This window comes from Aptenodytes patagonicus, chromosome 1 (genome assembly GCF_965638725.1).
Source record: "Aptenodytes patagonicus chromosome 1, bAptPat1.pri.cur, whole genome shotgun sequence".
Classification (NCBI taxonomy): domain Eukaryota; kingdom Metazoa; phylum Chordata; class Aves; order Sphenisciformes; family Spheniscidae; genus Aptenodytes; species Aptenodytes patagonicus.
Window position 1 is genome coordinate 156,354,759 of NC_134949.1, and position 25,791 is coordinate 156,380,549.

The 25,791-nt window shown below is 38.8% G+C and overlaps 1 protein-coding gene across 2 annotated transcripts in view; it reads left to right on the forward strand.

Moving 5' to 3' along the window:
- MRPS9 (mitochondrial ribosomal protein S9) overlaps positions 1–14,028 on the forward strand; it is a 35,304-nt gene extending 21,276 nt beyond the window's left edge. Inside the window, exons 6-11 of one of the 2 annotated variants that reach the window (XR_012997155.1) lie at positions 3,545–3,627; positions 6,351–6,426; positions 9,152–9,320; positions 11,268–11,376; positions 12,275–12,419; positions 13,825–13,909. Coding sequence is in view for 1 of the 2 variants with exons in the window: in XM_076359967.1 (XP_076216082.1) it covers positions 3,545–3,627; positions 6,351–6,426; positions 9,152–9,320; positions 11,268–11,376; positions 12,250–12,419; positions 13,825–13,916 (699 nt within the window). In the remaining variant the exon portion in view is untranslated. Of the gene's footprint in view, positions 1–3,544; positions 3,628–6,350; positions 6,427–9,151; positions 9,321–11,267; positions 11,377–12,249; positions 12,420–13,824 lie in introns of both variants that reach the window. The other variant, XM_076359967.1, reaches the window with a different exon arrangement.
- The last annotated feature ends 11,763 nt before the right edge of the window (positions 14,029–25,791 follow it).

A 25,791-nucleotide genomic window follows, 5' to 3' on the forward strand; every position in this document is an offset into this window, starting at 1 on the left:
ATATGCTGAAGTCAAAACCACGTAAGAAGCAAAGAAAAATGCAAACTGTGATGTAAAATGTGGGCTCTGCAGCATATTTTAACCAAAATGTTAAAATTTTTTCCCCATTAAATCTCTCCTTTTAGGGTTCCATTTGCTAATTTCTTCCCTAATTTTTTTATGCAGGGTAAAATAAGAATATTATTTTTTTATTTTTAAAGAGAGCATCCTTGTAGAGATCTGAAATTTGATCTCTCTATTAGAAACGGAAGCGTTTCAGTATGTAGCCAATCTTGTAGAATCAGCTATTTTGATTGTGTAATAGCTGAGTTTACAAGACACACAGATGTGTACGTTCATGAATTGGACTATTGAATCCTGAAGTGATTAGTAAAATCTTCACCTGCCAGCTTTGAAAAAGCAAGTGTGTCTTCAGAAGCTTTCCTTAGCTGTTGGGGAGTGAAGATTTGTCAGATAAATTATTGGGCATTACATGCGATTCCTGATTTTGCAAAGGCTCATCCACATACTTTACTTCACATGTGAGCGGTTCTTTTAGTCTGTTGACTTCATCTCTATACAGAGATTAAATACATGCATTAAATTTTTTTTAATACTTAAGACCAAATTTTTATTTCATAAGAGATCCAAGTCCACTTTCTTTGCCAGAAATATGCAGGAAATTATATTTAGCATTTCTCTTACACTTGGAAGTATTTCAAAATACTACTTTTTAATGTCGTTCGACTTCATCTCCTGTGTAAAGGGTTCTTTGTATGAATGGGCATGATTAGTGTAATTTAACCAGAACAGTTTAAAGAGATCATTTTAATTCTTAGAAGTGCATGTTCTTGGAACTTAAACAGGCTGTGGAGTGTTGGTGTTCTTTGGGCATACCTAGGGAGGGTCTTCAAGAAAATCTTACTGTTCCAGCTGTTGTAAAGCTTTCTTTGTCATTGTAACAATGCATTTCTGCGGCTAAAAACTAGTGGGTGGCAACCCATATCTCATTTTATTTGCTGTGTTTATCAGTAGTTTCTGAATACGATGACAAAAACCTTAAGTCTTCCTTTAACTTGTGTCATGTTACCTGAAAACACTTCAGTTGCTCTTTAGAGGACAGACTGACTATAGTCAGAATTGCTTAAGGTAACTACTGTGATTCCCTCCCCCTGCCCTTTTCTAAAGAACTATGATATAGTTGTGTTTTTGTTGAGCTCCTGGTTTGTGTATTTTTTGCTGACCATTCCAATACATAAATGTATATGCCAGAGTGTAGTGAAGATGATGGCGATTTGTGAGGAGGCAGACTGGAGACTGCTTTTGCCAGGTAGGAAGGTGACACTCTATGCCTCGTGAAGGCAAGAGGGTAAGCCAAGAGGCTAGCACTAAAGTCAAAAACCTCCGTATACATTTATAAGACCTAGTAACCCGGCACCTCTTCTGATCATCTAACACCAAAATATCTTCTTTATGCCTGGTTTGACTTCTTCCAAATGCAGAAAGTCATGGAGCTCGTGGGAATCTCTAAGCCTGTTCCAACTGAGCTCTCCCCAGATAGCTGAGGGCCAGCCACAGCCCTCCTCCCCCTTCTCTTCTCTTCCTCTACAGTCCAGAGTGGAAGCTTCCATACTGATTCTTTTTCATGTCTGACTACAGAGGCCTAAAAATTGCTTGGTGTCAGGCACACCTAGTGCCCTCTAACCCAAACCATGTCTGTGCTTTTAATGTATAGTCAATAATTTTTGCAGCCTAATAGTCAGCTCTGAATGGAGCTGTTAAGATTATTAGTGATCTGACATGAATCTTGCCCAAAGTAGTGCTACCATATCTTGTTATCTTAGAGATCTATAGATATATCTGTGAGGTTTGGAAATATTTGAAAATATGATTTGTTGTGCTCTTTTATAAGATGTTTCCTGTGTTTGAAGATAAATAGACTTTTTCAAGTTTAAAAATTTTCCTAATTCCTATCTAATACAGATACCTCTATCAAAAATAAAGGATTTCTGAAAGGCATACTACTATTATAATATATGAGTTCTTATGCTGTCTCAAAGAAAAGTGGACAATTTTGTACTTCAGGATTTTATACTGTGGAGTTATTCCAAAAATACTTTTGTTCTACTGTGCTGTTAAAAATGTCACCAATGACCCGCATCAAAGACTTTAGTGAATTGTCCCTATTTAAATGCTTTGAGTGCAGCTCACATAACAATCTGTTCTTAGTTCGTACACTTTAAGTACAAATGTTTTTAGTATATGTGCGGGTGTATTTTTGTATTAGTGGATAAATCAGCTTGAACAGTAGGTGTTTAAGCAAGGGGGTTTTGTTTTGCTTTTTTTAAATGTAAACTTGCAGAAATTTTATTGCATCCTGTTGCAAATCCCAGTATTATGGTAAGAACTAGTATTTCACTGGTTAATTTCTGACAATACAGAGCTGTCTCACGTTTCTTCTTTTACTGTTTTTTTTTGTAAATATTACAAAGAAAAAAACCCAACCATTGTTCCTTGTCCCCACTAATTCTTACACTGTAGTTTCTCTCTAGTATGTGCTAAAACTCATTATATAAATAAGGTATATGAAGGTGATTATAAGCTTTATATTTTCACTTGTTAATGGAAGTAAATTATTTGGCATGTAAGTACTTTGTTGTAGTACAACAATCCTGTTTTGTTTCAATATAATTTATAATTATTTCTCCAGATACTCCTATTTAACTTGTGATTTGAATCACTGTTGTAATTCAGAGTATTAGATGTTACATTTTAGAACCAAATAGTCTCCAAAAGTTTCTCAACTGAAAAAAAACCCTGAAAATACTTTATTAAAAGAGAGTTTCTTCTGTAATATTTTCAGTGTGACTTTTTGGAATATTTTTTCCTTTCGTTTTTCTGAGGTGGTAAATCTCACTGTCACAGCATTGTTTGAAAATAATAGCATAGCTAAGAATTTTGAGAAAACTGTTTAAAAAAATACTGAAAATTCAGTGTAAATATATCTGTAATGTCTGAAAGAACAGAAATTCTGATTATGGTAAACGTACAACTTTGTGTGTCTCTATAGACGTGCCTGGGTAAGAGGGAGTTCTGACCAATACAGACTACCAATAAAGCTGACACTCTAAATGTACAAAAATCTAATGAAATTAAATTATTTACAATCTTAAACCTTGTCAGTATTTTGAGGAAATCAAACTAAAATGTGGATGCACTGATGAAATTATTGTGCAGTATGTTTTGAAGTTACATCCATTATACAAATGTAGTTGCCTTTCTGTATATGGTTGAGATTTTTTTTTTCAAGCATATGCAAGAAGGCAACAAACACTGTTGAGGAAAAATAGCAGAATTCAAAATTAATTACTTTGAACTGCATATGAAAATATTATATATACTGTCTAACTGTTTGTTGGTTTAGATTTAACTTGCTATATATTTTTTTTAATTGTCAGAGCTCTGCTTGTTTTCTGACCTCTGCATTTTAAGTGTTTGGAGAGTAAAACCACATAAACGTGTTTTAAATAACAAAATTTAAATACTTTTTCCATATACATTTTAGGAAACATATGAAAAATTGCTGAATGTTCAGAAATATCAAGACCAACTGACAGCTCAAGACCACCTTCCTCAGAAGGAAAAAAGGTAAGCTTCCAGTTAGAATGAATATTGATACTAGTTTTCTTAAAATGCTTCAATATGTTTTTTTGGCACTTCTTGTAGTTCCCCACCCTACCTGCCTCTTATTCCACATACACCTTTTCAGATTTTTTCCCTATTCCTTGTCTAATATTTGTATGGTAGTTTCAGGTTGAAAAGCCTTACCTGTAGCATGCGCTTGTGGAGCGCTTACTTCTCACTGCTAAAGTAGGGAAACCCCACCTATTTCTCTTGCTCTTCAATCTCTTCCTGCTCTTTTCAAGATTCCCTCCTATATAAAAGTTCTGAAGTGTGATTTGAAAATAAGTAGAGAATATCCAGGATTCTATGTTTCTGTATATGACGTTTTCTAATTACTTCTTTATTAAAGGTTTTTAAAAAAGGGGGTAAACTCTTTATAAGAAAACAAGGCTTTTAAAAATACCAAATAAGTTGTTTATCTGTTGGAAAAATCCTAAGGCCTAAAGCTGAGCTCTTTAATAGTCTTTCGTTAATTACAGTTTTTGAATATTGTTACTTACCAATGTTTAACTTGAAGAGTATCAAAATACTTAATTTCACTATTTTTCTTCTAATGGCTTTGGACAGCTAAATCATCAACAACTATAGTAATTTTAGAAAAGTTTATTTGGTTGGATTTGTTTAAATATCACCATTATTAGTAATTGTATTTAGTTTCTCTTCTTTTTCCTCTTTAACTTCTCTGGTATGCCCAGCAAGCTCTGCAGCTGGTTAGCCACTGGACAGAAAAGATACAGAAGAAGCTATGGGAGATGCTACAGTTGTTCGTTTCTTAGTGCATACAGTCAGGATTGTCTTTGAAATGGGTATATGCTTTAAGAACTGTTTAATTCTCTTAGGCTCTATTCTTGATATTCTATTTTGAGATTTTTTTGCAAGGGTTTTATGATATATTAGAATATTAAATTAAGCAAGTCTTTAAAAGAAATGGATGCAGCTAGGAAGTTTTGATTTTGGCATTTACTGCTTTTCTGTATAGTTACTTTTTCACTGTCCAAGTTGTTTTTATCTTTGTTCTTGCTGTGTGTTTTCTAGCCAGATTTATGTGCTGTTCCAGTTGCACATCATGTTGGTTTGTCATTTCTTAATTTCAGCCATTTGTTATTTATGTTAGGAAGAGAAGGGATTAATTTGCTGAGATTATTTCAATTTCTTAAATAACAGAAGTTCATGTTTCTTCATGATATAAATAGTGTCCTATGACCCACAGAATGTTTTATCATAGATTCATGTTAGCTTCTGAGCAGACAAGGGAACAAATGAATTTAGTTTCTTGGTGTACGCTGCTGAAAAATAACCTGACTCCTTACAGAGCTCAGCCAGTGGATTTACTGATGTGAAAAATGACCTAAAGCTAGTCAGAGTTGAAAGGTTTTTTCCCTGTTAGGTTTGTAAAAGCTCAGAGAATTGAAAGGATTTTTGAGACTTATTTTCCACACTGGATATGGTGCTTCCTCTGAGATTAGCCTGGATAATTTATCTACGAAGTGTAGGTAGAAGGTGGGTGGGAAGGGCTGGGTTTTGGTGTTGTGTGTTTTTTTTTCTTTTCCCCAGAAAATAATCTATTGTGGACGCATTCTGTAATATTAACTGTAGGGTTAGGACCTGATCTTGAACTACTTCAAGTTTATAGCTTTTCACATGTAAAAGATTTCATTGATTTCACTGGGAGTAGCAATATGTAAATGTAGGTATATACTTGAGTCTGTCAGGATTGGAAACTTCTTAAAATTACTGTTAAAACCAGCATTGTTTCTAAATAAACGTTTCTCATGCCCTGACTCAGAAAAGCATTAACATACATACTTAAGAAGAAGTACTACTTAAAATCACCTTCAGAAGGAGTGCTTTTCTGAATCACAGCTCCCTTAATGCTGCTGAAAGCATTCATTAAGATTGTTTCTGAAAAACCTGAAGAGGTAAGAAACTAGTTACAGCTTTGCCTTAAAGTTACCTGATAATGTTGGCTTGTATATTTATGGTGGCATTCTGTTTAGTTGGTCACTTCGTATCATGCATATTTCACAAAGATTTATTTCAAGCATTGGTTTTTCTTTGTGTTAGCATCTCCGTATGAGGCTGTTTTCTTAGAAATTTCTGCTTTTACTATCATCAGTGCAGTTTCTGTGCTGAGCAGGTCAAGATTACGCAGTAGATAGAATACAGCGTGTCATTGCTGCATGAGTACTTTGACTATGCTTGCTGCTAGTGGAGTTTTTTGTATTGATCAGAAAAGTAAAGACCAGAGGCAAAATTCTTTTACTTTAGAATTTGATTTTAACGTTCTGCCTTTGATTTTTGTTCTTTGCTGCTTGTAAAACAAATTTTTCTTAGCAGCAGGCTTTTAAAACTAAGTCCTAAGTTGTGGGGAAGATCGCTTACTATTATGATATTACTCTAGTTCAATCTCGGACTTCAATAATATGAATAATGCATAACTGATACTCATAGTTTTCATGTGGTTAATTCAAAACGTGAAGTCACCATCCCTTTCAAAAGACAGATCTTTTAAAATCAGTGTAGGCCTTCTCATGTTTACTATAGGAATGTGATCTGTATTCATTTGTAATGGAAATTATAATGAAAATGTATTTCTGAACGAAGACTGACTGTATGTGTGGTCCTTTGTGATGTAACTCTAATTGCATGGTTAATTAAAGGGAGAATATATGTGATATTTTAAACAGAAACCTGGCTGGCAGCAGATGGCTGACTAAGATTGAATTGGAAGAAATGTTGTTAGAAAAACTGTCAGATGATGAAGTAAGTAATTAATCTTTCTAATCTTAAGGAGGCTTGTGTCTTAAAAATACGGACTCTGGGTGCATTTTTGGATACTGAAAAGGTACTATGTAGAAGCAGGTGTTCTTGAAAAGAATTTTGTTCCTTCTCATAAAGTCTATACATGCTCACAGCACTGTCACATTCATGTTGTCTTGAAAAGTGACCTGTGTCGCGGTTTTTTTATCTAGCACAGTACAGAACTATTAAGGGTTTTCCATTGTTACTAACGTAGTTTAGTTTTTCTCCTGGTAACACTGTGTGGCCTAGAGTGCTTGTTCCTTGTCATCTAATGATGTAGTCAGCAATGGAGTGTAGTAACACTTTATAATAGAAATAAACAGTCATTTTTTCTAGTTACAGATGAAAAATGGACAGGGCTAGAAACTCTGCTTGCTGTAGAAAAGGGGTAAATGTTCAAGATGGGGAACATGATGGATTTGTGTAATAGTAAACCTGCACAGAGTTTCTGATTATTTAATCTTAAGAAGGACATGATAATGATAGAGAAATCGCAGAGAAGGCTGATCAGAAATAAGGAGTCCTTTTTCTTAGTGATTGGCTACAGAATCAAATATCAGAAACAAGATACAAAGCTACATAGATCTGTGGTCTGATACAGATATCTCTTATTATGTTCTCCTTGATAGGAATATGGTGGGAGAGAGGAGGATTTTGCAGTTTCCCCAGTATCTGCAAACTGTATTACTGTCTGGATTTGGAGTCCTTCTTTACATGTATCTCTGGGAATAAGATTATTCATGCTGATAGTCGTACACTTTTTTTCTCACTCAGAGCTTTTTCCTACAGTCCCCTAAATAGCATTAGATTTTGTAACAGCAGGTTCAGTCTATGCGGCCAGCTTCAGTTTTCTTTTGGAAGTTTAAGCTTAAATGTGATAGTACCAGAGAATATAACACTATTTGTCTGAGCAGCCCAAATATTTTCTCACCTAGAAACAGTGTTCTTCAATTTCTTCTGTCCTGTGGACAGCATCATTGCAAAAATAGCATAGCAGCAGCAAACGTGCCCTTTGCTCACTTGTCATCCAGAACAGTAAGATGTGATGGCTTCCTTGTCTGTGGGTGATGTGAAAAGGTCTCAGGCAGATTGTGGTCTGTAAGCATAAGTTAGAAATCACTGTTGTAAATTCTCCATCCTGGTATATGCAGTAGACTTCCTCTATCTTGCTTGCAATGGAAGCAGTTATGACTTCAGTGTTTTCAGTAGCTCTTCCATTTGGAATGGCTGTTTTTCCTCTCAGAGTGCCAGAAACTGGTTTAGTTGTACAACCAAACAGTTTGGTGTTCTTCACTGCTTGGTTTTTGTACACTCTACATCTGTAAAAGTAGACTGCAGTAAACTAAAAAAAAAAAAAACAAAAAAAAACCCCCAAAAAAACAAACCCCAAAACCTTTTGCATACTGGCCTCTTGCATGTAAAGCCACAAAGCCTCAGCCTATAGGAACAAACATTGTTTAAATGTATTTGAAATGTCTCTGTATGAGCTACCAGTCTTACCTGCTCAAATTCTTATATTTTGCCATTGCAACAAAATTTTCTGTGGCGTGTGCGTTATTAAACAAAATCATAGTTACTGATTTTTTTTCCCTTTGCACTCTGCAAGTGAAAACTGTTGGAAGCTTTCTTCATCTATAACCTCTATAATTTTTAAATTTTTGTATTTTTATATATCTGCTCTTCAAAGGCTTTACCACACATCTGTGTCATATCGTTAGACAGAATTAGCTTTCTAAGTGATGTCAGAGTTCCAGGGGCTATTGCTAGGTTACAAGAAAAGTATTAATTTTGTGCAGAAGACTCTGGTAACAGAGAGAAGAAAAAATACTTCTAATAACAGCTTGTAAGGAAAGAAAACTTCAAAAATAAGGTTATATCATCTATATGAAAAACCCATTTTAGATGATAGCATACCTTTATATCCAGCAACCAGCTGTCTAGTGCTCCTGCCAGTAACACTTCATAACAGGACATCCCAGCTTTTAGCACAAATGGGTTAACAGAGCGGTGTTTACTCTTTAATCACATGTTGAAGAACTTTGGAGGGGGGTGTAAGGGGGAAGGAGAACCACACAGTAGCAAAGGATAATTTATTTCAAGAGGTTGCCCTTTAAGTCAAGTATCTCTTGAATTTTTAAATAGCTTGATTGTTCGGTTTTAAAGGAAATCATAAACATTAAAGTAACTCAGCTTGAACAGCCAAAGATAGGTAGATAGGTATTTCCTGTATATATTATGAAATATAATCATTTAAGAGGTTCAGTTTAGTGAAATAAAATTATTTCCAAGTCAATGAACGTGCTGACTTACTGAAAATGAGGTGAAAATTGTTTCCTTTTGCCATTTTAATAAAACAATAGTAAAAGAATGAAGACCCCCCCTCAATGTTTTCTTTTTAAAAGTGAGATGAACTTCATTCTAATACAGTAATCCTGTATTACAAAGGGGTTGGTTATGCTTTGAATTAAAGTTTCATTGTTGCCTGAAGAAAGAACTAGGTATCTTTAGTCACACAGAAAATGATGCATCTGCATGCTGTTCTTAAATCAGCATGTAGGTGCAAAAGTGTCATCTTGTCAGAAATCATCAATAAAAGTGAAGTAGGAAAGATCAATTATATAAAAATAGAAAGTTTTAACAAATGCAATTACACTTGCATCTTTTAATGAAGTCTTGTTGTCTACAGTATTCAAGATTTATTCAACTCTTACAAAAATTGATGATGTTGCCATGTGGTGACATTGAGGAGAAGTATATACAAAAGTTTTCCAAAGAAGTTCCTGTGCAGTTACAAAAGGTAGTTATTGAGCCCTTGAAGTATGATGAGCGAGGAGTGGCCTTCAGCACCGGTGAAGGTAATAATTTCAAGTTGGTTGGTAACGATGCAGAATTCTTTCCTCTTCACACTACTTTCTTTATAGTATGTACAACACTGCTGAATGTGTCACTACTTCATTTTATATGCTTATTGCATGTATAATTGTTAATCGTGTTATGGCATACTAAGTTATGACATGGTCTGGTTACAAAGTGGAAGTTTCTGGCACGGACTCTATCAACTGTTTGTTTTTATCTGTATTTCTATACAGTAGTACCTCTGTAGAGAGGACCCTGTTCTGCTACATGTTGTAGGATACAAAAGGACTTTCATTGCTGGCAAGAGTTAGAATCGTAGAATAGTTTGGGTTGGAAGGGACCTCTAAAGGTCATCTAGTCCGATCCCCCTGCTGTGGGCAGGGACATCTTCAACTAGATCAGGTTGCTCAGAGTCCCGTCCAACCTGACCTTGAATGTTTCCAGGGATGGGGCATCCACCACCTCTCTGGGCAACCTGTGCCAGTGCTTCACCACCCTCAGCGTAAAAAATTTCTTCCTTATATCTAGTCTGAAGCTACCCTCCTTTAGTTTAAAACCATTACCCCTTGTCCTGTTGCTACAGGCCCTGCTAAAAAGTTTGCAGCCCGCTAAAAAGTTGACTGTTGAACATAAAGGGTGAGGGACTGGGGGAGCACAAACACATATGGAGAATTCCATACATGTAACGGTGTTGTTGCTTAGTATAAAAGTGGCATGCTTAGACCACTAAGTAACCTTTATCATGACTTCTGTAGGCAGTCCAGCAAAGGAGAATTTTGAAGATGCAAAGAGTAAATAGCAAGGCATTTTGATATTTGCAAACAGCCTAGGAAAATGCAAAGAGGGAATTCCTAAATTTTTTAAACAAGTGGACAAACCACAGCTGGCATTATGGAACAGAGACGGGAATCAGTCATTGGTACTGAGACAGAGGGGATGTTAGAGAAAACCCATGAAAATCTCTGTGTTCTAAACACGGGCTGTTTACATTTTCAGTGGAGGGACACATAGTGGAAGGAATGGTATGATATGTGATGTGAGTAATTGCCTAGAAAAAAATAATGTAGCAACAACGTGGATAGGAAAGTCTGACTTTCAGGACAAAGCATATGCACACGCACACACTTTATATCTGCTGTACATTTAAGAGGAATCTTAGAGATGATGTGTGTTCTTCAGCAGCAAGCAACAGATGATAATAAGAACAAGGGTCGCAGAGAATTTGAGGGGCAAAATGGCTAGAGAGCTCTGTTCTAGCTGGGTTGGCTTCAAGATGACGCGACAACAAGGAGATGTGAGAGTGCCAAACTGGGATTTAATCCACACTTGTTTTCAGTAGTGTCTTCAGAACAGTAGTTATTTGAAGTTTGATAAACATGCAACCCATGTTATTTAAGAAAAGCCATCAGATTTTGTAAGTTCAAAACCAGTCTTGTTTGTGCCCCATCACCCCCCTAAATTAAGAAAAAATGTCTAACTTGTTTCATAATTCCTTTATCAGAATGATTGCTTCCTTTGTGCTACAGGAGATTGGTCTTAGGCTTTAGCACAGAGAGTTTGTCACGGTTTAACTTGAAGCTAACGCACTTAGAGAGAACTAACTTGAAGTAGTAATTTCTGAGGAAACTATGCTAAATGATGCATAGGCATTGCTTATACCAGTATAATTAAAGTGTTAACCTTTTCCATGTGAATATTCTTAAACTTCTGTACCTTTGTATGATTTTATAAAGTATTTTAATATTACTAGAAATTGTACTTAGGGTGAACGTAGGTGTTCAACAAACTTTATTTTCATATGCTGTGACATCATGTGCTGGTTTTGTCTGGGATAGAGTTAATTTTCTTCATAGTAGCTAGTATGGGGCTATGTTTTGGATTCTTGGGCACTTGAAGTTGTGTAGAATATTGAAGGCTCATAACAGATTGGTTTAAATTCCTTTAAGGTACAAGAAAAACTGCAAGAGCTACAGCAGTAGTTTATGACAATGGGACTGGAAAAATTACAGTGAATGGAATAGATGTTTTGCATTACTTCCCAGTGCTGCAGGACAGGTGAGAGCACTATGAAATGCTGTATTCTTACTGTACTTAAATTATTCCACTGAAAGTCATGCCGTGCAATTATATTTTGGTGCTGTGTTCCGCAGAGTTGATGCTATGTTCTTGTTTCTGTATAACTGTCTGTTTTATGAAAATTGGTCTTGCTTTCCCCCCTTGTTTTCAGGAGTCAGTAGTATAAGAACTGATAGGTAAGCCTTGCTCTCTTTCTTGTCTCTCCCTTTCTGAAGGGATGCAAAAACTAAGAGCACAGACTATTTGGATAGTTCAAATTTTGGTCCACTTAGAAAGGGCTTGCAGTTTATTTTAAAAATAAATAAACAGTGTCTGTAAGTGTTTCCTGAGAGATTTGCAAATTGTATGCATGTGTCATTACTCTGGCATACAGTAACATAGTGGAAGCAAACAAGGTGAGACACTTCATGTAAAGCTTCAGATTTTGGAGGATGTGCACAGTCTGATACAGAGAAGACTTCTCATAAGGCTGACATAGGAAGGTTTCTATCCCTTATGTGATTCTTATTTTATATTATGGTTTCTGAGCTCAGGAATAGAATGAGAGATTGCTCAGTTTGAATATCCAGAGCTGACGGATCTTGGCATCTATAGATAATCAGTGAAACAAAAGTAATTGTAAAACTGAACTTAAAATACTTACCATTGGCAGTTTGAATATGCTCCTAGCTGCTAATTTCCCATTTATTTAGTTGATATCAGTAGGAAATTAGAGAGGTGAATGCCCTTCTGGATCTCTGCCTGAAAGTTAACTGTGATTTTGTATATGCTATGATAAGAAATGTACATAGCATGTAACTATATAAATGTATGTATTTAATTTTTATTATGATGATTATTTTTTATTTTTAGAGAACAGTTGTTGTTCCCTTTCCAGTTTCTTGACAGAGTTGGAAAACATGATATGGTTTGCACAGTCTCTGGTGGAGGAAGATCTGCACAGGCTGGAGCAATACGTTTAGCGTCTGCAAAAGCCTTAAGGAGTTTCGTGACAGAAAAGGAGGTGGAATTCATGAGGCAAGGTAAGAATTGAAATTATTTCAACGTTTCTTAATGTGTTTCTGGTAATTAACGGAATTAATACAGGGATCATTAAGGATCAGATAGTGCAAATTTGAGTAAATAATCCCAGTGAAACCTTGTATATTGTATGAAAGGGAGCTGCATTTATTTATAAATTTGTTTTCACTTGTTTCCTAGCATCCTTTGTGTACATTTTGAATGACTTCTTGAGCATTTTTCCATCTGTTCATGACCTCTCTTAGGTCTGTTAACCAGCTTATGTTGCCTCAACACAGAATCACAAAACATGAATGTATATTCACTAACAAATAAATCTGGATCAGGCATTAGTGAGCTGTAAGGTACTAAGATTTGTTTTGTTTTGTTTTACTTGGTTAGTCACATCTTGTTCGTTTTTGAAAAAGTTTCATTCTCAAACTTAAACACTGGAAGGTTAGCTTTGAAGGGATAGTAATGAGCACAAACATACTACGTGCAACTAGCCAGACTGAAGGAGCTTCTTTCCTCTCTTGCTTTGTATAGAGTTTACAAGTTACCTAGGTAAGATAGAGCTTATTTGGATAACTGCAGTATTTGATGCTTCTCAGTGATTAGATGCCATACTGTTTCAGCAAATACAGAATTACCAACAGTGAGCTTTTAACTATGTTCTTTCTGGACTAGTAGGGAGGATACCCGCGTGTATTACTGGCACAACAGCTGTGATTTTTTCACTCTATTGCCATCCGTGGCAGTAAAGCTGTCTTCATGCTAGTATCTTTGCAACAAGTTTCTTTGATTATAGTTTTTCAGTACTGACAAGTATGACTTGCTAGGAATACCCCTGTAAACTGACGTTGTAATGAGTTGGGTATCTTGTAATGAGATCAGCATAATTCTGAACATGTTTTGGACGTTGCCAAATATACTTTGGAAACACTAGGTGTACTTTAAAGCAGTGGTCTCCGAAGTGGGGTGTGTGCACCCTGGTGTTGTGCAAGATAGTCCACTGGGGTGCAGGAAGAAAATCTTAGAATTTCAGTAGTGTATATAATTTATAAATGAATAAATACACGTATATTGGGGGTGCATGCTCAAAAATATTTTACTGATAGGAGTGCACAATCAAAAAAAGTTTGGAGGCCACTGCTCTAAAGGCTTAAGCAATATAGGTACAAAACAATGTGGGATTTTTTTAGTGGTTCATAAAGTAAAACATGAAGAAAGTTCAGTTACTAAAGAAAAGTTAAAATTTTAGAGGATCTGATGAAATTCCTTTCAGTGTGTTTTATACTGAACCCACATCCTTCTAGACGTTACAATTCATATGCAAAGTTATTGGCTGCCTTGAACCCCCCACATGTAGTATATCTGTAATATTAACTAATAACAGTAAACAAATGGGTGCTTCTCTGTGTTTTGTAGCTGGACTACTAACAGTTGACCCACGTGTGAAGGAACGAAAAAAGCCTGGTCAAGAGGGAGCCAGACGGAAGTTCACCTGGAAAAAGCGTTAAGTCTGAGTATTTAAAGAACAACAGAATGCTACCAGAATTTCAAAACATACTGAATTATGATTTAAAACTATTGTATAAATATATTTAGTAATAAAGACTTTTTCCATTATAACTACTATGTTTTCTCTGTTTAAAAAGCAACAAACAACTTTCTTTAATTTTATTTAAAATTGTGGAAAATTGTGGTGTGATTTGCCAGAACGCTAATAGTAGCTTGAGTGCCAGCTTTGCATCTTAGCTCCACTGAAGTCAATAACGATTTATGAAACTGTTGGTGGATTATAACTTTTAAAAATCAGTCTGTTAAGTGACTTGACTGTCTAAATTCTGGAACTAGGTAGCTCCTAAACAGGTATTTGGACAACTTTGACATGCCTCCCTATCTGCCTCACAGGTATTGGAGGATAAGTGACAATTTATCACCACCTAAACCGTGGTGGAGTCAAGAAACTAGCGAGAATGGTACTGACAGTTGAGGGGATGTTGAGAGAGGAACAGTCACAGAGGATAACCTTTGTCTATGGAATCTCGTCTCCAGGATGCCGCCGGAGGTTAAGTAGGGAGTGATTCAGAGCACCTAAATTTAGGTACTTGCTCTGAATCACCCGCTGGAGGAGTCAGTTTTTCTCTTCTTCCCCCAAATGCAGAAAGAGCTGGAGGCATTAGGCTGAAGCTAATCTTTTAGAATACTCTTCTCCACCCCTTAAATCTCAAGGGGCCTGATCAAGGAGGCGTGTTCCGAATATGGCTAATGCACAAAGATAGCATTGGACTCTTTGCCAAATACAGTCATAACTTTTCTTTTTTAAAATCAGAAGCAGGAGGTGATGACAGTGCTGCCCACCTCCTGTCTATAATTATAGCCTTCCAAAATAGATTAGTGGTTACAGCACTCACCCAAAAGCGCAAGGCTTTGGTTTATTGCCAACTTCCTTCCTGGGACAGAGGTCAAATACACAGAGCTTCCAAGGAAGAGCATATCCTTCATCTTTCACCTAGGAAATGGGCTACAGCAAAAAAGAGTATAAGGTTCATCTCAGCAGGAGAAAGCAGAAAAAAAAATTCAACTCAGTAGTTTTAACAACAAGGCACCTTCCAACTTTCTTTTAATTTAGAAGATTTCAGTACTTGGAATTCTTCCTCCCCAGCCAGATTTTCTAAGTGCCTGCCCTGCTTCTTATTTGCTGTAGATTATACCAAAAATATTACACCTCAGAGGTAACAAAAGGTGCTAGCAGGTCACCACAGGTGATAAACAGCTATGAGTGATCTGTATGGGTCATTATTTTCCCGAGCACCATTCAAGAGGGGGCAGCAAGTAGATAGCCCTCTTGAACGGAGTAAAACATAGAAGGTCAGAAACTGGGTATGTATCCTTGACTGATGTGTTTCTGATTCCTTACTCCCCAAAGCCACTCCGTCCTTCTTTTTAACTCTGTTCATGAGAGTACTCAGTAAACTTGGGCAAGATTTCTCATTGCTAAGGTAGTTCATCGCAATCAAAATACGTGACTCTACAACTACCTGAAAGGAGGTTGTAGCGAGGTGGGTGTCGGTCTCTTCTCCCAAGTAACTAGTGATAGGACGAGAGGAAATGGCCTCCAGTTGCGGCAGGGGAGGTTTAGATTGGACGTGAGGAAAAATTTCTTTACTGAAAGAGTGGTTAAACATTGGAACAGGCTGCCCAGGGAAGCGGTTGAGTCCCCATCCCTGGAGGTATTTAAAAGACGTGTAGATGTGGTGCTTAGGGACACAGTTTAGTGGTGGACTTGGCGGTGCTAGGTTAACGGTTGGACTCGATAATCTTAAAGGTCTTTTCCGACCTAAATGATTCTATGACTTGTGAAGTTGAATTCAACAGCCGAGGCAATTCACCTAACTCTTTGAAAAACAAATGGGGGTTACATGAGACATGTTTTACAGTAAGGCAAATATAAAATGGCTTAATTAGCATCTCTGCTAATTTAACTCTGAATTGTTTGTGTGTAGCAAAATAACTCTATCGTTTCAGTAAAAGCTGTGACTTGTAATAAAAGCATTCAGTAAATATCCATGCTGGCACAGGTACCTAAGGATTCTTTTGACGTGCTTGCATAACAAAACGTACATGATCACATGGACTTAAATGAAGGTGCTCGCTGAAGAAGATATAGGAGGAGATTAAATAGTAGAATTTTTACCTTAAGACCAATGAAAATTGATCCGTTTGACCATATTCATTTGCCTACCTCATTATTGGGCAATAAAGCTATAAGAGTGCGACAGCATATCAGCACTTACAACATACAAAGTCTTTTATCATGTTTTAAAGGATTTCTTAGTGTTTTACCTTCCAAAAAAGTATGGGCATGGCCTTTGATGTTTAGACCCAGCAAAAATTTTAGATAGGGTAAAGCTTTAGAGTTTATCACCACTTCTTAGGGAAGTCCCTAGAAATACTAGTTAATGCTGTGCAACCAGGTCACTTGCTTCATAGCTACTTGCTCAGGCTTCCAACTATAATTCTGAAACTGAGCCAAAAGAGAGAAGCATTTTGAAAAGAAAAAAATGAAATTTTACATATTTTTTACTTTTTTCACTTGTATGAAGTTCTTCTCAATCATCTGCAATACATGTCAACATTTGGGAGTTTGGACACTATTAAGTCCTATTAAGAAGGACTATTTCTGTAGTGTTAAAGCTGATCAAAAGGTGAGACTATCATTTTTTCACTCATTTTTACAGATTCATCAGGACTGAAGTATCTTACGGGAGAATCAAATAAGGAAATTTCATTGGGGTTGTTAGTTTTGGTTTGTGACAACAGCACAGTAGTAGAATCAGATTATCAATTTGAATAATCTGTTTTAACTTCCCGTTCCTCTCATTCCCTTGCATTCCCAAGGTTATTGAAAGAAGCAGTCCTGAACACCTACCTACTAACTGTGTCCGAGCCAGGCTTCTCAGGTCCCAATTTTGAACCGCTTGCAATGTGGACCAACTTATCTTGCCAACAAGATTTCAGAAGAGTGTCCTGAATGTGACAGGTGCTTATACTTTAAGCATTAAAATGTTTTCTGAATGTGGGCAAAAAGGAAATAAGCCTTCTGTGCTTTCTGGTCAATGTATGTAGTGATTCATCCAGGCTCTTTTTTTTTTTTTTTTTTTTTTCCTCCACCACATTGATGTTTTGCTTTGAGTTAAGATACCAAAATTGTCTCTAAGACAAATGGAATATATCTGTGCCATCGATTTCTGGTAATTGTCACATTTCTTTTAGTGTGGAAACCAGCCAGTGAGAAGGTAAAGCTGTAAGGATGTTTCTGTTCTGTATTAATGCTGCTATGTTACCACAAGATGGAGCAGTTTGCAATCTAATGAAACGAGCTGTTTTCAGAAGTGGTATGTGGATACTTGGGAAAGAAATTATTATGAATCTTCGTTATAAATAGTGATTTTTATAACAGCGGATTAATATGAAAATAAATTTATTGGACTTCAAAAGGGTAGATTCAGATTGTCTTTCCAGGATTTTTTTTCTCCTGACAAGAGAAACAAATTTTAGTGAGAAATAATAAATGTCAGTTAATGCTAGTTTTCAGCAATCTAATTTCAATGTATAAATAATACCTTCAAATTAATATTAGAATGTTATGCTACAAAATGCCAGCTGATGTGTGAAGCTTGGAAATGGTACAGTAACATTGTGCCAGTCATCACAGAATGATGGGTCGGAGGGGACCTTCAAAGGTCATCTAGTCCAGCCCCCCTGCCGTGGGCAGGGACACCTTCAACTAGATCAGGTTGCTCAGAGCCCCGTCCAACCTGACCTGGAATGTTTCCAGGGATGGGGCATCCACCACCTCTCTGGGCAACCTGTTCCTGTGTCTCACCACCCTCAGCGTAAAAAATTCTGCCTTATGTCCAATCTAAACCTACCCTTAGCAATCTCACACTAATCATATACGTAACTAATAAATATAATTTAGATAAAATACTAGAAATTGGTTTTGGTTAAGGGGAGTGGGTTGTGTTACTCAAACTCGTTTTATCTGTACAGTTTCATAAAATCGTGTATAGAAATTAATTTTCACAGTATTCTGTGATATTTTATATAGGTAAGAATTCTTGGGCTGGAATTGGAAGCAAATGTATTATTTATGCTCTGCTAGTAGCCCACTATAGTTGTAGTAGCTTACTAAATGTCCTGCAAACACATGTGAACACAAGTCACTGCCCGTGTACCTGCCCATATAAACAGAACAGTGTGGGAGAAGAACAAAACATGGAAAAAAAATGGGCAATAATGGTTTTAGACCTCTTACTGCTTAGCATCCACCCTCAACCACTGTCAGCAATCACCTTCACTGTTAGTTTTCAGTATTAAATAACTGAATATTGAAGTTTTTCTGGTGAGTAATTCCAATCCCACCTGCCACTTCTCTCCTAGTTACCAGCCATGTCAGCAGTAATGGGTGCTCCTCTGCTCGGCTGGGAAGTTGCTCATTTTGAAAGAAAGCCTTGGGTGCTCCACAGAGGAGGTCTGTATTTCAACATGCTAAATCTTTAAGGCATTCAAAATGTGTGCTGACCATTTCTTCATCATTTGAAGAGATGTCATATTCAGATGCTGACAACACTGACATAATAAATAATGTAACCAGAGTGGTGTGTGTTTGCCACAGGCCCTGAGCAGACTAGTACATCATGGAAGCCGTTTCAGACTAACGGGTGATTAGCAGGAGATACACGATGAAGCACTAACACTTCCAAAAGTGCCATTTTGCTTCCGAGACCAACAAAAGCAGATCCCCCTCTGTTCCAGGACTGGTCCCCAATACCTTCCTGCTTGCCCAGTTACGCTTTCCTTTAGCGGCTGCTGTTTCTCATAAGACACAATGATGCCAAGATAAAGATGATTGCACCAGTGGTACCGGGGCAGAAATGATTCAAAGAACTCCAGCATGTCTTGGTACAGTCCTTATTTCAAGTCCCAGAGCAGCCCTGCAGGATTTGGGTTGGTGGTGCCTCTAACACTTCGACTTTATCTACCTTATACCTTGAGTGCTGGATCGCACATAGGCAGTAGCAGCTGTAATGCTTTTTGGCTGGTGGAGGTATCAACAGGATTTTATTTTGTTTAAACTTGTGTTCATATAATGTAACAGAGGTTTTAGAGGAAAATATTGTGCCAAGCAAGAGCGGTATAGATTATTCATTGTCAACAATAAAACGATAAGAATATTGTTATACACTGCATACCAGAGGAAGAAGAGGTCAGTGCTTTGTAAAGGACCTTGTGACTTTACCTTATATACCGCTTTTCACACTTGGGCTGAGCACCACATACCCATCTCTGCAAGTGTGGGGTTAGCCAGCAAAATCCCCACTGAGGGCTCTTATGCAGGCACACGAATGCCTGAGAAGGCTGTGACGCACATACTGAACTTATTGTGTGTGACAAAACATCTGCTTCATTCAACTCCATTGCGAAAAGGAGAACGCAGGCACACAGTTACACAATATCGTCCCTGCTCAGCTCACGTACAAATTCATAGGGCAGCTGGGTTGTCAGGATCTTGCAAGTTTCTGCTGCATGCCACCTTTCACGCTCAACCTGAGTGGGACATCCCCACCTCAGTAACTTTGGGGACAGCTGAGGAAACCCCTGTTGCGGTGGTGCGTTGCAGTGCCAGGTTTGGTGCTGGCATGTGGGCTGTCTGTGGTTACTGCAAGAGGCAAATGAGACTCGGGGAGATCTTGCTGAGGCTGTAAAGCTCTTGGGGGGATGGACCCCAGCAGTGCTAAAGCCAGGGCTGCCCCTTGTTATTTGCCCTTGTTTAGTGTAAGTTCACCCACGGATTATATCACCTGCAAGGTAGAGAGGAATTTGTTTTTCTCCTCACAGCTGCAGTTAAATTCCTAAGAATTAAAAACTTGTTCTTTAGTGAGACCTTGACATGAGCATTGACATCTCTTGGATGTTTACGAGCCAAGGCCACAGGGGTCCCTCCTGTATCTTTCACCTGAGACAGCTCTCCGGTAGCTATTGCTTCTGCTAGGAGAACTGATGAGACATACAGGCTGTAACAGTCAGCTTCCCTCATAGAGATTCTCTCCCTGTGAGAAAGTCACTTTGAGACCTATTCTAAATCCCCCACCCCCAACATTACCTCTGAACTCCGTTTGATTTCAAAGGTTAAGCAAACAGGCAGATTATTTTCTCCTCGAAGTGCGTTCTTCCAAGGCTGGAGAACTCATTTATACTCAAGTTGCAAAGAACGCTTAAAGATTTTATTTGACTAAGGCAAAATGAGAAAGGAAAATTATATTTAGAAAATTTCATTAGAAAAACATTTGCTGCTTTGTTTCTATAACAGAAAGATTACTGGGTAATCTCTGCCTTAACTCGTCGGGGATAGCTGATCGCATCAGGTATGCTGATGGAGCTAATACTGATGGGCTGAGCGTGCAAAGCATACACATGCCCCTCTGGAAGACTCATAAGATGCCTCAGACCAGGAACTTGCAAAACAGCTGCCCCATAAGGATATCCCAAGGTACAAAACAAAAACTAGGCAGGAGGCAGAACAGCTCAGAGCAATAGCAGAGAGACAAGGGCAACTGAACTTGCTAGAGCACCAAGCCAACCCTGCGGGCTGCTGAAGGCTGGGGAGGTCCTAGGAGAGGAGCCAGCCCGGGCAGCTAATCACTGCTCAGTGTGGAAGCTGCGGCATCGACTGATGCAGTGATGGTGTCTAGCGCTTCAACCATTTGGGATGCCACCCTTCATTCATGAGGGATGGGGTCCCGGATACCCCCTACTGACACCCCTGCCAGCAGGCGAGTAGGAGGCAGGCAGCTGGGCTGCCCTCAGGTAGGCAGGACAGAGGTGGGGAAGGGCTTCACCGAGGGAAGGAGGAACCACTGGCCGGAGCTCTCACACTTTGCGTGGGCAGAGGATGTGCCCCTTCCCTACAGCAGCGCGGCTGATTCAAATTCTGTCATTTACCAGTAAAAAGGGGACTCTGGCTGTGTTTCATAATCCACTGTGAATTTGTTTTTACCTTAAGGAGCTTATCATTTACAAATATAATGCTTTACTTTAGCATAAAGTTTATCAAATGTTTATCACCAAAAGCCAAGACTTCATCCACTGCCTGAATTTGGCATAAATCTGATTGGTTTCTTTTGTAGAAAGCCAATTTAGGAATCAATTATACATTTTAATGGGCGTAAAAACAGCTCGTCTTTGGTCATTGTAGTAGATTACAGCTTGTAGTCTGACATCACTTAACTGCGTAGCAAATTGCCTGAAAATGAAAACTCCTATTAGGACACTTAAAAAATTTCTGTTTCAAAATGACTACTTAAAAACCATTAAAGCGTCTTTATAGAAATGTCGCTACCCTCGTTACATCTGTACCTTTGGTTAGTTTCTTTCCCCCTTTCCAATTTTCTCCCAGCATCTTGCAGCTTGCCTGTTATTTGGATGTATAATTAGAAATCCATTATTATGTTTTATGGAGATGTAAAGAGTAGGAAGAAAGCTGCGTAACTACTTTTTACATGCAGCATGCAAATTATCCACCTTGTGTATTTTGGCTCTGAATGTTCCGCAGATGTAGTTTCATTTCCCTTGGATCTCTGTTTACCCATTTTTATTGCTAGTCATCAAGTATAGCAGCAGGAAAATCAAAATAGGAGGGGGGGAGGGACCTTCCCATAGAAGCAGCTTAGCATGCCCCCATCGCGGAGTGGTATTGACATTAATGTGTTTCACCTACACAGCGCTGTGCACGGCCATTATTTATAATAGATGGTCATGGAAATGGTAGGGGTAATCAACGTCGCATGAGAAAGTGGTCACTGCCAAAGCTGAATAGTTGGGAAAGTGCTTTGAAGGATAGAATTTAAAATGTTCTATCCAGATACTATGTGTACTGAGAAAGGATGCAGGATGGGGCTTCGACTGTACCTCACAGCTCAGACCGAGCGAACGCTTCTTTCCTCAGCCTGACTCTTCCAGCTGACATTTGTTCTGGTCTTGCCTAAGGATAATATCCCGCTGTGTGATACACTCATGACCTGATCTGAAGTCAGTGGAAATCTTATGGACTTCATGGCCCTTTACATCAGGCCCTTATGTTTTTAAGGATTTAAGATCTGGCCTTTATCCTCTGTGAAATCCATCAACGCATATGGCACGGTGCGGTTTATGGATTGCACTCCTGCCATGGCTTCTTCAGGTTTGCCAGTCCAGGGGAGAGTGAACGGGGTGGAGGTTCGTCCCTTCTCCCTCTCCCTCATAGAATCATAGATCATTAAGATCATCGAGTCCAACCATCGACCCAACACTACCACCCACTAAACCATGTCCCTAAGCACCTCATCTACTCGTCTTTTAAATACCTCCAGGGATGGGGACTCAACCACTTCCCTGGGCAGCCTCTTCCAATGTTTCACCACTCTTTCAGTAAAGACATTTTTCCTCACGTCCAATCTAAACCTCCCCTGGTGCAACTTGAGGCCATTTCCTCTCGTCCTATCGCTTGTTACTTGGGAGAAGAGACCGACACCCACCTTGCAACTCCTTTCAGGTAGTTGTAGAGAGCGATGAGGTCTCCCCTCAGCCTCCTTTTCTCCAGGCTAAACACCCCAGTTCCCTCAGCCGCTCCTCATCAGACTTGTGCTCCAGACCCCTGACCCCTGACCAGCCTCCCACCGGATAGAAATGTCCCGAGTCGAGAAGTTCCTCCGCTCTCTGAGGTTTGTGATCAGAAAGGTCTGGTGAGGCTCCTAAAGCTGGCAAAGCCTCTGGAGCTGCGACTACCCCTTTCAGCGCAGCGTTAAACACCAAACGCCTTGAGAGAGCTGCAAGCTTTGCCAGGCCTTTTGGAGGTCCCTCGTGGGATCCGTACCGGTGTTTCCTCAGGTGACAGGACGCCTCTAAGAGGGGAGAGGCCTCAGTGCAATGGCCTTAAAGCAAACATTACTTTAAACTGGCATTGGACGTTGGGTCTGATAGAAGTGTATGGAAGTGGCTCTTGGAGAGATTATAAAGGCACATAATCCTTCTTTTTTTGGGGGTAGGAGGAGGGTGCCAGTGCCTGAGGAGGAGCTGGCTTCACAGAAAAGAAGGAGCCTCCTTAATGGGGGTCTGGCAGAGCTGTGATATGGGACTTATGGTTGCACATAGCGCATGGTGGTGGTCTGTGGTTTAGTGGCTCACTGTAACTTTCCAAATATTAAATTTTAAAAAGAAAAAAGGGCAAAGTGCACCTAGTAGGTATGCATTTAAAAAAATATTTTTTTTCCTGAACACTATTTTATCTAATTCCTTTAGCCACTGACTGGACAAAAACAGATATAACATCTCTACAATATACAGATTTTTCCGCATTCTGAATTGCTGCTGTTTTTACTTAGCTTTTAATTTCATATAACTGGCAAAATAATACATTGCCCAAGAGTATAACTCTCTTTTAGTCATGGTAAAAGTAGGAAACAGATTCTGGTCAACCAAACATTGCCACTTAATGATAAAGTAGTATTTGATCAGTGTATTATATGCTTATATACACACACACACATATACATCCAGGTATTACACATATATATTATACGTATTAGAACTAGGGAAGGTAGTTTATTCTTTTTGATAAGAAAAGAAGAAATTTATTTCTTGAGCTAATTTGATACCTGTGCTATAGTTATGATTTAGGGAAGTCATATAGCTATAAAGACTGGAACAATTCAGAATAATATTGCAATTAAGAAGAAGTTCTTATGGTGCTGGTCTAGGACATGGGAAATAGTTCAGCTCCTGCTCCTTTCCAGAGCCCGTGTGTGACTACAGAGAAATTGCTTACCGCCTGACCATGAGCTGCAGGAACTTGGTAGCTCTTGAACGGTGGGAATGGCACTGGATGTCTATTCAGCTCTTGGTCTTTCTGACAGTGTCCAAGCTTTCCGTAGAGAATCCAAATAAGAGTGCGCTAGTGCCTGGCACCCTGACCTTGTCTGTCCATCCTTACGGCTGCTCGCAGGGCAGCCTGCAGCTCGTGCTGCTGCTCTCGTGCTGTGTCCCGAGCCAAGTCCTCATGTCCGATAGCACCAGAGAAGCTGCTCTCAGAGAAGAACAGTGCTGCCTCCTTATCTGCTCGGAGTTGGCCACCAGCCCTCTGAGGGCTCAGTTCAACAGGCTTTTGGGACTTTTTGAACTTAATATGGCTACACAAATTTTAGCTGGTGGTCAAAACTGGCCTATGGCTTTTTGGAATTGTAGATGAAACAGAATTGTGTTTCTAGAATGAGAGGCTGGGCTGGGCCACGGAAAGGAGAAAACGTGGGGCAGGACAGCAGGTCAGACCTTTTGTTTCTGCTGAAATTAGCAATGCTGGAGAGGTATGACGAGCAACCACTGCTTTGGGGTGGCAGCAGACCTTCCTCAAAAATAAGTGATATTCTTTCTCTGTGTCTTCACCTCCTCCTTGATGGCAGCAGTGGCAGCCACGCTGGCTCTTCAGGAGCCTCGTGTGCGTGAAAGAGGCAGTAATGCCTCAGCCAGTTTGTTGCACCCAGAAGTTTGCTCCCACAGGCGATGCACTTAGGCAATAAGCCTAAATTGTCCTGCTCACCAGGCGGGAGAGGGAGGTTTTGTCCAAACTGAACGTCTGCCATGGTCATACCCAGGCACGACCAAAGAGCGACTAGGCTGCATTTGTGCAAACCTACATATATTTTTCATTTTAGACAAGGAGGGCTGCCATAACATTTTAGCCTTACTTGAAGAAGAGAGTGGGATTTGAAGACATGGGGGTTGTTGCTTGCGTATCGCCATGGCTGACAACAGCTTTATCCGAACCTGTGGCTGGGGACTTAGGTCAGTGCAGTGATGCAGTTTGGCCAGGCATGGACCGGAAAGACTCCAGCTCAATTCTGTGCCGTTTATGGGTTGTGTCTTGCAGGTCCAACAGCTGTAGAAACTTTTTTTAATCACTAGTTTAAGAAGATATATCTCTGGATACATCCAAGGAGTGGATCTGTTGAGGAAGCAGGTGCCAGTTTTCCATAGTTACTTTTAAGAGCCAAATTGTGCTTTAGTGCTGATTTTTAGTTTTAAGGCAATATTGAGGATTTAAAAACCCTTCTTTTTTATTTTTTTTATTTATTTTTTATTTGATCCAGCTGGAGCTTGTACTTCCTCTTTAACTTTTTCTTTTATTATTTAAAATCCTTAATTATCCGAGACAAAATTGGTAAGGAAATCTGCAGAATCTAGGGATTCCACAGAGCTCTCTCTATAAACACTCAGGCTATTCACTGTTGCCAAATAGACATGTGCCAACTCTGAAACACCCACCCACTCCCTCCTTCTGCTGCAGCAAACTAATAAGCGCATTGATTACATTCATTTAAAGAAAAACACTGCTCTTTTAATCTTTACATTCCGCATGCTTTAGATTTCTGATTACGAGAGATATCCTGTTTATCACACATCATGTGGTGAAAAAGCTACTTGACACACCTCAACACATTAGATATTTTAAAAGAATATTTTATAGGGTACCAGCAAGTGGTAGTAGGAGATAATTATCATTTCCTGCAAGCTGTTGTTGTACTATTTGCAAGATGAACGAGAGGTCTCTTAAATGTGATTTTTGTAAAGGTCCCTTAAATGCCTTCAATCCCCCCAACCAAAAATGTTCACATGCAGTTTCTCTCTTCCTTCCCTCTCCTCTCCTCCCCGCCCCCAAATCTGCAAGAACTTTGTAATAATAATATGGGACAACCACGTGATGCCTGTTTCACTGCTCTATAGAAATCAGTCATTAAGAATGACAATTATATAGTTATATATAGGTTTATATGTATACATATATACAAAAAAGCA